The sequence below is a fragment of the Mytilus californianus genome, unplaced genomic scaffold, assembly GCF_021869535.1.
Source record: "Mytilus californianus isolate M0D057914Y unplaced genomic scaffold, xbMytCali1.0.p SCAF_4, whole genome shotgun sequence".
Lineage (NCBI taxonomy): Eukaryota > Metazoa > Mollusca > Bivalvia > Mytilida > Mytilidae > Mytilus > Mytilus californianus.
The window spans coordinates 60,675,653-60,689,280 of record NW_026262690.1 but is presented as its reverse complement, the minus strand read 5'-3'; the positions used below and the strand labels follow the sequence as shown (position 1 = coordinate 60,689,280).

At 31.8% G+C, this 13,628-nt stretch overlaps 1 protein-coding gene across 1 annotated transcript in view; it reads right to left on the bottom strand.

The window, feature by feature from the left end:
* Positions 1–13,628, bottom strand: part of LOC127737001 (transient receptor potential cation channel subfamily M member 1-like) — a 79,414-nt gene that overhangs the window by 39,115 nt on the left and 26,671 nt on the right. Inside the window, exons 4-13 of the mRNA XM_052247558.1 lie at positions 13,014–13,241; positions 9,831–10,023; positions 9,275–9,461; positions 8,137–8,284; positions 6,311–6,404; positions 5,299–5,429; positions 2,605–2,799; positions 1,682–1,849; positions 974–1,155; positions 148–400 (exon numbers count right to left, since the gene is read on the bottom strand). Coding sequence (XP_052103518.1) covers positions 148–400; positions 974–1,155; positions 1,682–1,849; positions 2,605–2,799; positions 5,299–5,429; positions 6,311–6,404; positions 8,137–8,284; positions 9,275–9,461; positions 9,831–10,023; positions 13,014–13,241 — 1,779 coding nt within the window. The remainder of the gene's footprint in view (positions 1–147; positions 401–973; positions 1,156–1,681; positions 1,850–2,604; positions 2,800–5,298; positions 5,430–6,310; positions 6,405–8,136; positions 8,285–9,274; positions 9,462–9,830; positions 10,024–13,013; positions 13,242–13,628) is intronic.

Here is a 13,628-nt window from a genome sequence, read left to right as displayed (position 1 = left end):
TTCAAATGAGCACAATTCATTTCAGAACAATTAAATACCTCTAGGTAGCTCTTGACTAGTTGAAAGAAAATCAGTAAACATTTGTATGAGATATGGCATAAATGTGAATCAAACAAGATAAAGCTGATGATTTACACTTTTACTTACCTTTACCCAGTTCGGTATCTTAATGGGTCCCCAGTCATACTTTCTAATAAGTAAGTTGCCAAACCACCTTCGTCTTAGCCACTTCTGACAGATATAGTGGGCAATAAAATGCTTATTCTTTGACATATGAGCAAGCTCTATTACAGTCTTGAAATTAAAGTCCTCTAGACGTTCATCCAATAGTGCAATTGTGTTTATGTTAGAATCTTTGTAACTGTAGTCTAATAACTGAACTGCCATTTTCCCAAATTCTCTGAAAAAAAAAAGAAATAATTTTGAAATTGTTCGTAATGACAATCTTTTAAGGGCATACAATACAGTAAAGATACTACATTTAAATTTTACCTGAAATTTTCTTTCAAAGTCAATGTTGATATATATTCTAAAAATGCACAATGAAAATATACTTTGGTGACTTATTAATCAATATATCAGTCCCTCTAGCATATTAAAGTGATAGCATGGGATTTCACATTTCAATGCTTTTCCATAAAAAAAACTATCAAACAATGAGAAATTAATTTGTGTAGTATTTCCTTTTTTTTTAAAAGTTTCTAGACATTACATTTGTAACAACATTAAAACTCATCACTGTCAAGCAGCTGACCAAATATGAATTCATTCTGTCCTAGAGAACTTAAGAAAAGAGTGAAGAAAATATCTGGTGGACAAACCGAGAGACTTATTGTAAAGGTGAACGATCTATAGTCCCATTCCTAGAGTGATGGTATAAAATCATCTTAAAACATAAACAGATCAAGAGACCTGGAAGAAATAATAATTATGTTTTTCTGCCAAAAATCGATGTTTTAAATAAAATATTTACTTTGAAGATGCCAAAAGCTTTCTTTTCAAGTCAACATCAGGACACCATCTTTTTGCCATGCTATGCCAGATCATACTGACAATAATAGCCATTGCCATTGGTTCCTCAGTTTTCTTCCATAATGTCTTTGTTAGCTCAGCATCAAAATTTAATGCTGCCCAATAAACTAAGATATTGAAGGCCTAAAAAATTAAAAATTCATTTTACTATTCCTTTCAATAAATATCTGTCTCCACCACTTTGATGCTATGTTAACCTCTAAATCAAAAGAGCTAGTTGTATTTGGAAACTTCTGTTGTGCTGTTAAACCATTGTCCTAGGTTAGATGGAGGATTGAACACACACACATATGTTTAACCCCACCACATTCTGTATGTGCCTGCCCTAAGTCAGGATACTATAATTCAGTGGTTGTCCTTGGTTACTGTCTTCCATATTTGTTTTTCATTTATTGTTTTATCATAAATTAGGCTGTTAGTTTTTTTTCATTTCAATTGTTTCATATTTTGTCGTGACAGGGCCTTTTATAGCTAACTATAAATTAAGGGTTTGGTCATTGTCAAAGTCCGTACGGTGACCTATAGACTGTTGTTTACATCATTTTTCTTTGGTCTCTGGTATATAGTTGTCTGATTGGCAATCATACCACATCACTTTAATTTTATACTTAAAATAACTTCCCTTACTTATACATATGTATGATCAAACCTTTCTTTCAGCTACAGCAGGTGCTGAAACATTACTTTCCATTGCCTCAATTTCTTCAAAATCAGTAAATGCAGCTAACTGTGACAGATATGTTGCTTTATACAATAGTTTATTCATTCCACATTTGTATCCATATACAAATCTTTTACTGACAGGGTAGTCTGAAATCTAAACATACAAAATCATTACATGAAAAAAAGCTATACTTTGGATTTTTGTGCCAATTTTCATGGACTAAGAAAAAAAATTGTTTTTCTTGGATAACTGATTTAGTTATTTAACAAATTCTTCTTACAAGCCTATAAAAAACTATGTTTTTTGTAGAACATATATACATTTTTGTCACCTATAGTACCCTATGAATAATAAAAAAAATCCAAAGCATTTCAAGATTCAGTTTCAATGGAATCTGTGTTTCAGTTTAATCTTTGCTTCCTTCATATGTATATGTTTTGACTTGTTTTAACATTTAAAATAATGGAAACTTGTTGATCACTGAACAATAAAACTTAACCAGAGGCTCCAAGAAACCTGATTCCCTGACCTGGAAAAAATATGCATCGCTATTATAAGCAACATAAGCAGCAATTTTTGCAAAAATTGTTTTGAATCAGATCCACATGGCAATTTTTACTCTTAATGTGCTAAGAAAAAAACAGTAACTATTTCTCTTGTAATAAATAATAAAAGGATCAATAAATTATAGTAAAAATGAGTTTCAATCACAATTTAAGGCAGGATCCACAAGAGACAGGTGAACAAAACCCATGTTTTTATAGCAAATTGATGTCCATCTTAAACGATGTTTGGTTCAACCATATCAGGTAATGGTTACCTGTACAGGTAACAGTAGGTGTGAGAAATAACTTTTATATAAAATTAAAGCCTATTTGGTTATGGTTATATATCATAAAGATACCTACTGGTGAGTAACCCAACATTTCTCCGAGGCAAATTGTGCGGAAGAATTCTGGATCCTCAAAGTGGTTTATGAGATACAGAAACTTTTTATGGCTGAAATATTTGTGCACTTCTATCGCATCCCTGTCTAAGAATAACTGTACGAACTTGTGTCTGTCCTTCTTTATCATGGCTAAGTCTAACAAATTATTGGAAATCTGTTCATAAAATAATTCATTGATATTACAATACAATGTATAAACTATCAAAGTTGATATACCATTTTTTTCAATATAAATAATATATAAATAACACATAGCTGAGAGGATGATAGAGTAGATTGTTACCCCGAGAAAACATTGTCAACTGAGGCGAAGCCAAGGTTGATAATGTCTTTTCGAGGGGTAACAATCTGCTCTATCACCCTCTCAGATATGTGTTATTTAATTTATTATACTGAATGTTCTGTTATTACTGTAGATTAAATTTCAAATTCAAAGTACCGGTAATAAACTATGACGTCTTGTACATAATAACCATCCGTATTTAATAAAGCGCACAGTTGATCAAGCGTCTCTGTGAAGGGTAATAGAGTATTTGCCATAGGATAGAGTAAATTTTCTCCCTCTTATTAACCAATCTGAATCTGGCATTTTGACATGAAGTATAATAATTATACTTGAACCCCATGTTAAGCTTTAAAAAATAGGTTAACCTAGAAAACTACAAAGTTTCAATCTTTCAACATTTAGGAAGGATTAACTTTTTAATATTACAGAGTTAGAATGAATAATTCTACTTTCAACAAATTAAAGACTTTGAGCTGAATTACATTGATGTCATCATGGTCTACCTCACATCTTCATTTATTCCTCCTAAGTAAACCTTACAGTAATTGAATGCCATATGAATAAGGAACTAAAAAAACAGATAAAAATGAAAGGTCTGTGTCCTTGTTTTTGAAATACAAGCTTTAAATATTTGGCAGGAAATTATTCTCTCTAGATTTTTCTTACATTTAGCTATTGCCCCTTTTTTCTTTCAATAAACTGTTAACACAGAGATATGTCTCGCCTATTTGTTATTTTGATAATGCAAATGTTGAAATTAAAATAGCAATACTTTAACATGTAAGTTATGCAAATATTTAAAGTCAATGAACCATGACTGAAGGTACAGGGCTAAACAATCTCCATGGAAATGAGATGTGCCAATGCTAATACAACTGCAAACCAAATACTATTGATTTTTCATAAGTCGTTCCCTTTAAACAAACCTAAACACAAACATTAGCTTGTAAACTATGTAAAAGTTTCAAAGTCAAAGAACCATAATTAGGGGGTGGGGTTATATAATCTCCATGGAAATGAAACTTGCAAATGCCAATACATTTGCATACCGAATATTATTGACTTAACATTAGTGGTTCATCTTGAACTGATCTAATCACAAACCAATACATGTAAACTAAGCAAAGTTTCACAGTCAATAGACCATGACTGAGGGGTAAGGACCAAATAATCTCCATGGAAATGAGATATGCCAATGCTTATACAACTGCATACCAAATATCATTGACCTACCACTAGTGGTTCCCCATAAACTGACCTAATCACAAACTAATACATGTAAACTAAGCAAAGTTTCAAAGTCAATAGACCTTGACTGAGGGGGCGGGGCCAAATAATCTCCATGGTAATGAGATGTGCCAATGCTAATACAACTGCATACCAAATATCATTGACCTACCACTAGTGGTTCCCCATAAACTGACCTAATCACAAACTAATACATGTAAACTAAGCAAAGTTTCGAAGTCAATAGACCTTGACTGAGGGGGCGGGGCCAAATAATCTCCATGGTAATGAAATGTGCCAATGCTAATACAACTGCATACCAAATATCATTGACCTACCACTAGTGGTTCACCATGAACTAGACCTAATCACAAACTAATACATTGTTGAGGCCGCCGCCGCCACCGACGCTGGAAACAGCATACCTATGTCTCGCATTTTGACTCCGTCAAGGCAAGACAAAAACTATGAAAATATAACAAGGATATTAAAAGATTTTCAAGAATGGTCTTTTCAACTATATCTAATAAAATTATGAAAAGATAAGTAGATGTTAGCAGGCAAAACTTTTATCAGCACTACATGGATAAAACCAGAGGATTCTGAAAATCTGACAAAAAGTCAAAAACAAGAGAAGTGAACATCCTTAAATAATTTTGATAGCTTCCATATTGTACAATGACTTGACTGTTAATAGGTTCTGATCAATTTTTGGGAGTAAAAGTTACCAAGTTTGCATTTTTTAACTTGTAACAGAAAAACTTGAAAGTGAAAATGGTGTTACAAATTCAGCTTAATTCTGATGTTTTAGAACAATGTGACAGAAGTATGAATTTCAGGATTACCTTTATCCTAACCCAGTTATACTATAACAATGTCACGCAAGTATGAATTTCAGGATCACTATTATCCTAACCCAGTTATACTATAACAATGTGACACAAGTATGAATTTCAGGATTACCTTTATCCTAACCCAGTTATACTATAACAATGTCACACAAGTATGAATTTCAGGATTACTATTATCCTAACCCAGTTATACTATAACAATATCACACAAGTATGAATTTCAGGATTACCTTTATCATAACCCAGTTATACTATAACAATATCACACAAGTATGAATTTCAGGATTACCTTTATCCTAACCCAGTCATACTTCTGGAATATCTGTGATAATGCTAGATCATGTCTGTTCCAATCTAATGTCAGTTTCAAGTTTTTCTGCAGTTGATCTTGAAGCATTTTACCTTTCTGTGGTTCTTGTGCTGCAAAGGAAACATTAAATAAGTAAACAATAGAGTTTGTCATCAAAATATATGTTTGCATGGTTGGTGCTTTGTGTGATCTTTTCTACTGTCTAATATATTCTGTAATTCCTGTTATCCTTTTTATATATGTTATTGTATGTATCTTGGGATATTCTTCCAATGTTGATTACCAGTACATTTTAGAGAAAACTTTATACATGTTTTTTTTTTATCTAAATCACACAGTAAGGCAGACATTATGGAGCATAGCAAAACACAATAACTGATTAAAAATTCTCATAGCCTCCATATTGTACAGCACCTAGTGTCTTAAACACTTTCGTAAGTCAAAGTGTTTTTGATTTTGATCAATATTTAGGGAGTAAAAGAAACAGGCAGCCATTATAAAGCAGAGCCACTGACAACTATTTTAATGTCATAGGATCATTTCAATAACTGATAAACATCTGCCAATTTATCTTTAGAATAGAGGGCATTATATAACTTCTACCTCAAGATATATTTCCTTAATGAAAAGAATATTTCTTTTGAGATTAACTGACATCATTCTAAGGGAAGACATGCATAGATCCATTAAATGTTAGCCAAGATAATAGTTCAAAGGTAAACAAATGTTGGAGTTTTATTATTTGTGTCCTATATTTTTGTTCTCATCTGATTCCTAAGCTTGAGATATCTATTGCTGTCAATGTGTCTTCAATAGGTAGAGCTATGACATTAAAAGTGCAGAAAAAATGTAATCTTAAGAAAAGCACAAGGTAAAAAAGTCCATGAAGTCAGAATTCCAATGCAGTAAAAGAAAATAACCAAAACACTTTTAATCTTGTTTCAAAATGTAAATAAATGAACTGATCTGAAAAATTATCCTTTAAACTTACATTCAAACAAAGCAAGAAGAATATACTTGTTTAAATTCTCTAAAACACTGGTGTCTGCATCAATGTCCAAAACTGTAACAAAATTTTGCTCAACCTAAAATAATAAACTGTGTTTACTTATTATAGTATTGAAGATAATACAACTTGTGTCAAAGTATCATATCTTTTCATAGCTTTAATTTTGGTTCAATTTAGGTCCAACATATCTGGGATCTATCTGGGATCTTTCTGGTCACTTTAAAAATCTGTTTTTCCTATATCAATCATTTAGAACTACTTTAATGTAAAGTCATTGGGAAGAGCCAATGTTTATCTTAATGATTTAAGGCACCTGTAATGTTATGTTTATAGTATGGTTATCACATACTGTCATAATTCTTATATGATTTGCATAATTAGAAATCCTTTACTATGATTGGTTACAAGAGCCTCCCAAAGTGATTTTTGGAGCAGGTTATTTTGTTTTTATACAGTGTTCATCAGACTACTTTAGTGGCCAATACAGACAAAATGGTGGCTTGAATATGTTTTACCTGTGTTGAATACACTCTTCAAATGCTTGATACAAATAAATGGAAAATACTACTCTACGCTGCATATAAGCAATCTGCTAAGGATTATTTTCATAAACAAATTACAAAACAGTTAAAAAATTATAAAGATTAAAATCAATTTTTTCTGGAGTTTTTTGGTGTGTAAACTGAACTAACTAACCTACAAGAAGATTTTTATTTGTATGTGGGTGAATTGGTCGAGTGATCATCAATAAACTCCACAAAAATGTGCTTAATTCTTTAATAAACTCCTATTGTTAGATTTGATCCTAAAAAAATCAGATTTTATGACGCTGTAAATGATTGGAAGATGGGGGCATAACTGATGACTTATTACTGGTAAAAAGGAACAAAACCAGAGTTACTGGTGAAATTCATAGATATGAAGATATAGAGAATTTGGAGATTAGATCAGAATGAATAAAAGTCTAGCACTAGAGCAATCTGTTACACAGAGTCAGAAACCATGATGAGAACAAATGATAAAATTGTGAAAATATCACAAAAGATAATGTGATATAGATGAGTACTGTATTTGTACTTATTTCTTCATTATCTTCACTATATAAAAATAAGGAGATGTAGTATGATTGCCAATGAGACAACTATCCATCAGAGTTCATAGGAAGTTGATATATTCTAAAGTAGGTACTTTTTCATAACAAAGAACAAATAGAAACAACATTATTATAACTGTTAAGTGGGAGTCAGAACTCAAAAGTAACTATTGATGCACTATTTATCAAATTAGGAGAAAACATAGAGGAAATGCATACAAATACAGTATGTCCAGTCTTCGATGTAAGCTCAGCTAAACTCTTTTATCATGCTTATCCTAGCTTGAAGAATTGAGGATGAAATTGATCAGATATTCTGTCAATTATTTGAAATGCAGCATAGATAATTTGTCATCTGGATACTGCAATGTGACCATACCAAGCATTGCAATAGTACAAAGCTTAGTGACTTACCTTTTTCAAAGGAACTGTGGGAAATGAATCCTGTAACAAGTGGTGAAAATATGGAATTTGAGGTTGGGACACATTAATATTGGAACAAGATAAGAAAAAATACTTCTACATGTCAAACAATGATTCTAAAAGTGCTTCAAAATATCTAGGTAATTGCAAATTAAAAAAGAACAAACATAGTGGACAGATATTCATAAACAATGATGGTAAATGAACCATATTACAATATAGCTAGAAATCTGAAATAAGAAAGTATTATCATATATAAAATAATTCAATCTAACACACAAATAATACAGACCTTCAAAGAAAACTGTAAACATTCAACTATCCTGTCTCTACATTGATTTCTGGCTAAAACATCATTCTTAAATTCATTAGGAAATGCCTTCATCATCCTTTTTAGAAGTTCTGGTTTTATGTATGAATTCACATGCTCTTCATCTGGTCTAAAGAAAGATTGATTAGATTTAAACAGTTCAAACTAGAGGCTCCAAGGAGCTTGTATCACTCACCTGGTTGTTTTGCATAAAATCTATTCAATGCCATAAGAATTTTTGTATTGAATGGAAACAGCGTAGGCCAACATCTTGTCTAGCTCTCATTTTTGCTGGACAGCGTTTTCATCTTTTTTAACCATGGTAGCCATGTTGGTTTTCTGGTTGGTAGGAAGGGACAAAAATACAAACTTTATACTACATACCATTAGGATTTTGCTTGATTTATACTTTTTTAACTTTGCCTATTAAAAGGAAGTAACTCAGAGAGAGTATAATTTATAAAGGAATCTTCAGGAAATTTTTCTATTTTAAGTTATAGCAGGAAAAAACGTAGTGACCCCATTTTTTCTTTTTGATATTCTGAAAGCATTTTAGAAGAGCTATCTTCTCATATTTTATTTACTGTGACTTGTCTCTCAGTGTTGCTCTCTACCTATTGCAATTTATTTAAAATTCTGACCAAATTGTAATTTATTTTATCATACCAAACTGTTCAACTGGTCAGAAATTTAACCAAACTGCTGTAGAAAATCACAGCCAAGTGGTGAAAGTGCAAGGTGATAAAATGCAGCATTCTTACAATCCTCTAACTTTAATTCCACAACAATGATATTATGAAAAAGCAGTCTAACAGTTTCTATACAAGTTTTATTGTTATTGTCATGCTAAAGGCAATAGGTAGCAGTTTTTGAATTTGAAGCAATATGACAGAGGATTTAAGTTTAATAGGAAATCCCAATACAAGATGGAAAACTTACAATAATTGCCATATTAAACTTGACACTGTATTATAAATTATTTATTATGCAGTCACCAAATAATTGTCAAATTATCTTATATTTCCAGCATTTCCCTTTTAAAAAATCCCCAAAACTTTAATAATAACACATCAACTTTAAATTTTCCTTTAGAATTTCCTATGTAGAGTTAAATGTTTACCTTCTTTTAATTTCATCATGTGCAAATGAGAAGAGATCAGCAGCTGAACCGGTTCCTTTCAGAATGACTATTGGTACTTTTATTTTGATCAGATCACAAACATGTTCTATATCTGTCCGGCCGCCTTGAATCAGCAGACCAACAAGAGGAGTAGTCGTACTTGTGATTACTTCCCCTGATCCAGTGTCTGGAAATAAATTGAACAAATACAAAAGAAAATATAATGCCTATAATTTGAGCATATGAATAGACCATGATTCATATTAAAACAAAAAAAATAACTGGATTTCATAATAAAAGTTCATCAAAGCCTTGATATGATGTGTCATTTATATACATTTCTCTGCAACTCCAATTACTAATTTCAATTTCTTTTTCTTTTGTATGACCATAAAATGGAAAGGTTTGTGGCCTTCTACAATCAAAGCAAGCATGCTTTACAAACCCTATTTCAAGAAAAGTAGATAATTTTTTCAACACATTCACAAATGCTTCATTAAGAATAAAAATTAATCACTAAATAAATGACACTTAATGCAGCCCACTCAATTCTTACCATCAACTTTTCTGTACTGCTTTGGTTTGCCAACAGGACGTCTGAATCTTTTCTCTATAGCTAGTCTATAATCATTTACATCTTGGTTAGTCTTAACCTGATCTAACATTATAAAGTTGGTAAGGTCAGGATTTAGTTCCTCTAACATTGACATGTTGTCTTGATCACTCAATTCAATGCTGATTTCTGTATCCTGGAGGAAAATATTATTCAAATACACTCAATATATATACAAAATTTTCCATGCCCAAAAAACATTTAATGTGTCATTTAAGGGCGACAACATCTATAAGTAGTCAATAAATGGTTTGAGTCATATCACCCTTTTTGCTGAACTATTGTTGTTGATCATTTTTGCTTTTTATCAAATTCTGTCCATGTATTTTCAAAATAATAGGCGAAATGTAAATTTCTTAACAATGTAATTGTAAGGGAAATAACTCCAATAAGCCATCACTTTATGGTGTCAACCATATTCGCAATTATATATATCTCAAATTGCTGATCCTTTACGGTGTTTAAAGTTTCTGCCTTTCTATTAATGTTTTTAAACTAATAGGTAAAAATGCTAAAATTTATCAAAAATGGTCATTATTGGGCAATAACCTCTATAAGGAGTAATCTGAGGATTTTTTTTTTAAATCTTGACATTCTTGACATTTTTCCCCACAACCTCAGAACTATCTGTATTAATTACGGTTGTTATTAAGATATTAAACAATTGCATTCATTTTTGTTCTATTTTTATCCAACGTCGCAATGTTTCTGTTAGGACTGAATAACATTCACAAACTTTAATCTAGATACTCTTAGGACCATTCATGTGAAGTTTTATTTCATTGAATTGGTTCTCTAATTTTGTTGGAGAAGATCTTAGAATATGTTTAAAGATAACAAACAGTGGATGCCAAGTGATAACAAAGCTCACAATGGCCTTTATCTAGATGAGTAAAAAAAGACACAAGATTTGAACAACAATGAAATTTTTATAACTTTTATCAACTAGTCTTATGAGCCAAAAAGAAAGATAACAAAAGTGTACACCCTGAAATATCTTGCCTGCTTTACTGACGATTTATCTTATATTGAAAGTGTTAAAGATAAAGGTTTAATTACAAGTATCACATAAACTTAACATTTTTAAAGATCCATGACATGAGGTCAAGGTCAGATAAATCCTGTCAGACAGACATGTACACCTTACAATTATTCCATACATCAAATATAGTTGATCTATTGCTTATGGTTATTGATGTAACATACCAAAATAAAAAAAAAACAACTTTATATTGACCAATGAACCACGAAAATGAGATCAAGGTCAGATGATACCTGCCAACATGCCAGACAGACATGTACACCTTACAATTATTCCATACACCAAATATATCAGTATTTGAAAAACAGACCAAAGCACAAAAACTCAACATTGACCAATAAACCATGAAAATGAGGTCAAGGGCAGATGAAACCTGCAAGACTGATGTACCCCTTACAATCATCCACATAATTATAGTTGACCTACTGCTTATAGTATCTGAAAAAACAGACCTAATCATGTAACTTTAACCTTGATCACTGATCCATGAAATGAGGTTGAGGTCAGGTGAACCCTGTCTGACCACCATTTAGACATTGCAAAGAACCAATATACCAAATACAGTGATCCTATTACCATACTTATAATAAGTGAAAAATTCACATAACAAAAATCTTTACTTTTTTTCAAGCAGTTGCTGAACCATGAAAACGAGGTCAAGGACAATGGACATATGACAGACAGAAAGCATCCAGGTCTTCTACCTTCCGAAATATAAAGCTTTATACATATAGTTTACACTGCCGCTGCCCCTGCCAGATAGTAATCCCTATGTCTCGCATACTGGGACTTTCGTCACAGGCAAGACGAAATTTAAAACTGAAATCACCTATAGAATTGCACATTCCTTACATTAATAAACAGCTGTGCCATGAGCCCATGATACGCCCGTTGCTTTTTCAAAGAATAAAGTTCCATAACTCCTCAATGTCATTTCAGAAATTTATAAAAAAAACTTAAGGGATGTTATTTTAATAGATATAATAGATATAAGAAGATGTGGTATGAGTGCCAATGAGACAACTCTCCATCCAAGTCAAAATTTATAAAAGTAAACCATTATAGGTCAAAGTACAGTCTTCAACACGGAGCCTTGGCTCACACCAAACAGTAAGCTATAAAGGGCCCCAAAAATTACTAGTGTAAAACCATTCAAACGGGAAAACCAACAGTCTAATCTATATAAAAAACGAGAAACCGAGAAACACTTATGAACCACATCAACAAACGACAACTACTGAACATCAGATTCCTGACTTAGGACAGGTGCAAACAATTGCAGCGGGTTTAAACGTTTTAATGGTACCAAACCTTCACCCTTATCTGAAACAATAGTGTAACATCACAACATAGAAAGACACACTATAAAATATCAATTGAAATGGCTTAACTCAATCAAAAGACATATTAACACCAGTGAACATACACTGAACAAATAAATTTGATCTATGATACAATGTAAATACAAAATAAATCAGTCACCAAAGTCTCATGAAAACTGGTCAAAGCACTTTTGATTTATTGTCAGAAAACTGGGAAATCCCCCTTTTTTAATGAATAAAACCCCACAACTTGGAAACGTAAAATCTAAAATTTATAAAAATTGAAAGGAAGCTCAAGTCCATTGATACAAACAATTCACCAAAGTTTCATGAAAGCTGCTCAAAGCATTTATGAGTTATTGTCAGAAAACTGGAAAATCACCCTTTTTTAATGAATAAAACCCCATAAGTCTGAAACGTAAAATCTTAAATTTATAAAAATCAAAACCTCACGTCAATAGATATGAACAACTCACCAAAGTTTCATGCAAATTGGTTAAAGCGTTTTGTTAAAGCGAGTTATTGTCTGACATGTTGACGACAAACGGATGGACAGACAGATGGACAGACGGACAACGGTATACCATAATACGTCCCATAAACGGGCGTATAAAAATTCAAATATTTGTCATTGCATCAGAAACAAATATTTCTGAATCAGGTTTGATTCCTGCTACGGAACTTAATCTCTTAAAATCTTGAATAAAAGATACCTGAACACTGTAATAAACACTCATTACCATATTTGTACAATTTACAAACCTCTGTTTTAAACACTTCAGCATAGGACAATTTAGAAGTAGGAATAACTCCTATTGCTGTTATTTTCGGTAGTTTCTCAAGATTGTCTGAAACTAAGTGCTGCTTAGAAATATTTGCTGCTAACAAATGTCGTCTTTCTTTCTCCTTCTTAATAGCATTTCCTATCATCTTAGAAACACCAGTGTTAGTACCATCAGTAAGTAACCACATGGATGTTGTATTTATTGCCTAAAAAAGAAGACACATGAGTTAAAATATTTGTTGATAAAAATCAAATAAATGACTTTCTCCTTATTTAATCACACATCACTGCAGATATTGAGTATAAAATTCCACTTTCAACCCAAAGCATTGGCCTAGAAGGAATATGGATTTAATGTACAATAACCTATTTATTATACATGTCAAATATCAAACTAATTTATATGTATTAACCCTTCATTGTTGTTCTCTTATCATATTAAAAGTGAAACTGTCACATTCGCAGAACTTGATATGGCAGTATCAAAAAACTGACTTGATGACTTTTTAAAAAATATTCTTTATGTCTATTAAGAGTGTATTTTTCATGTTGCATTGTGATTTTATTCAAACACTTCAAATGAAAGCTCAGGC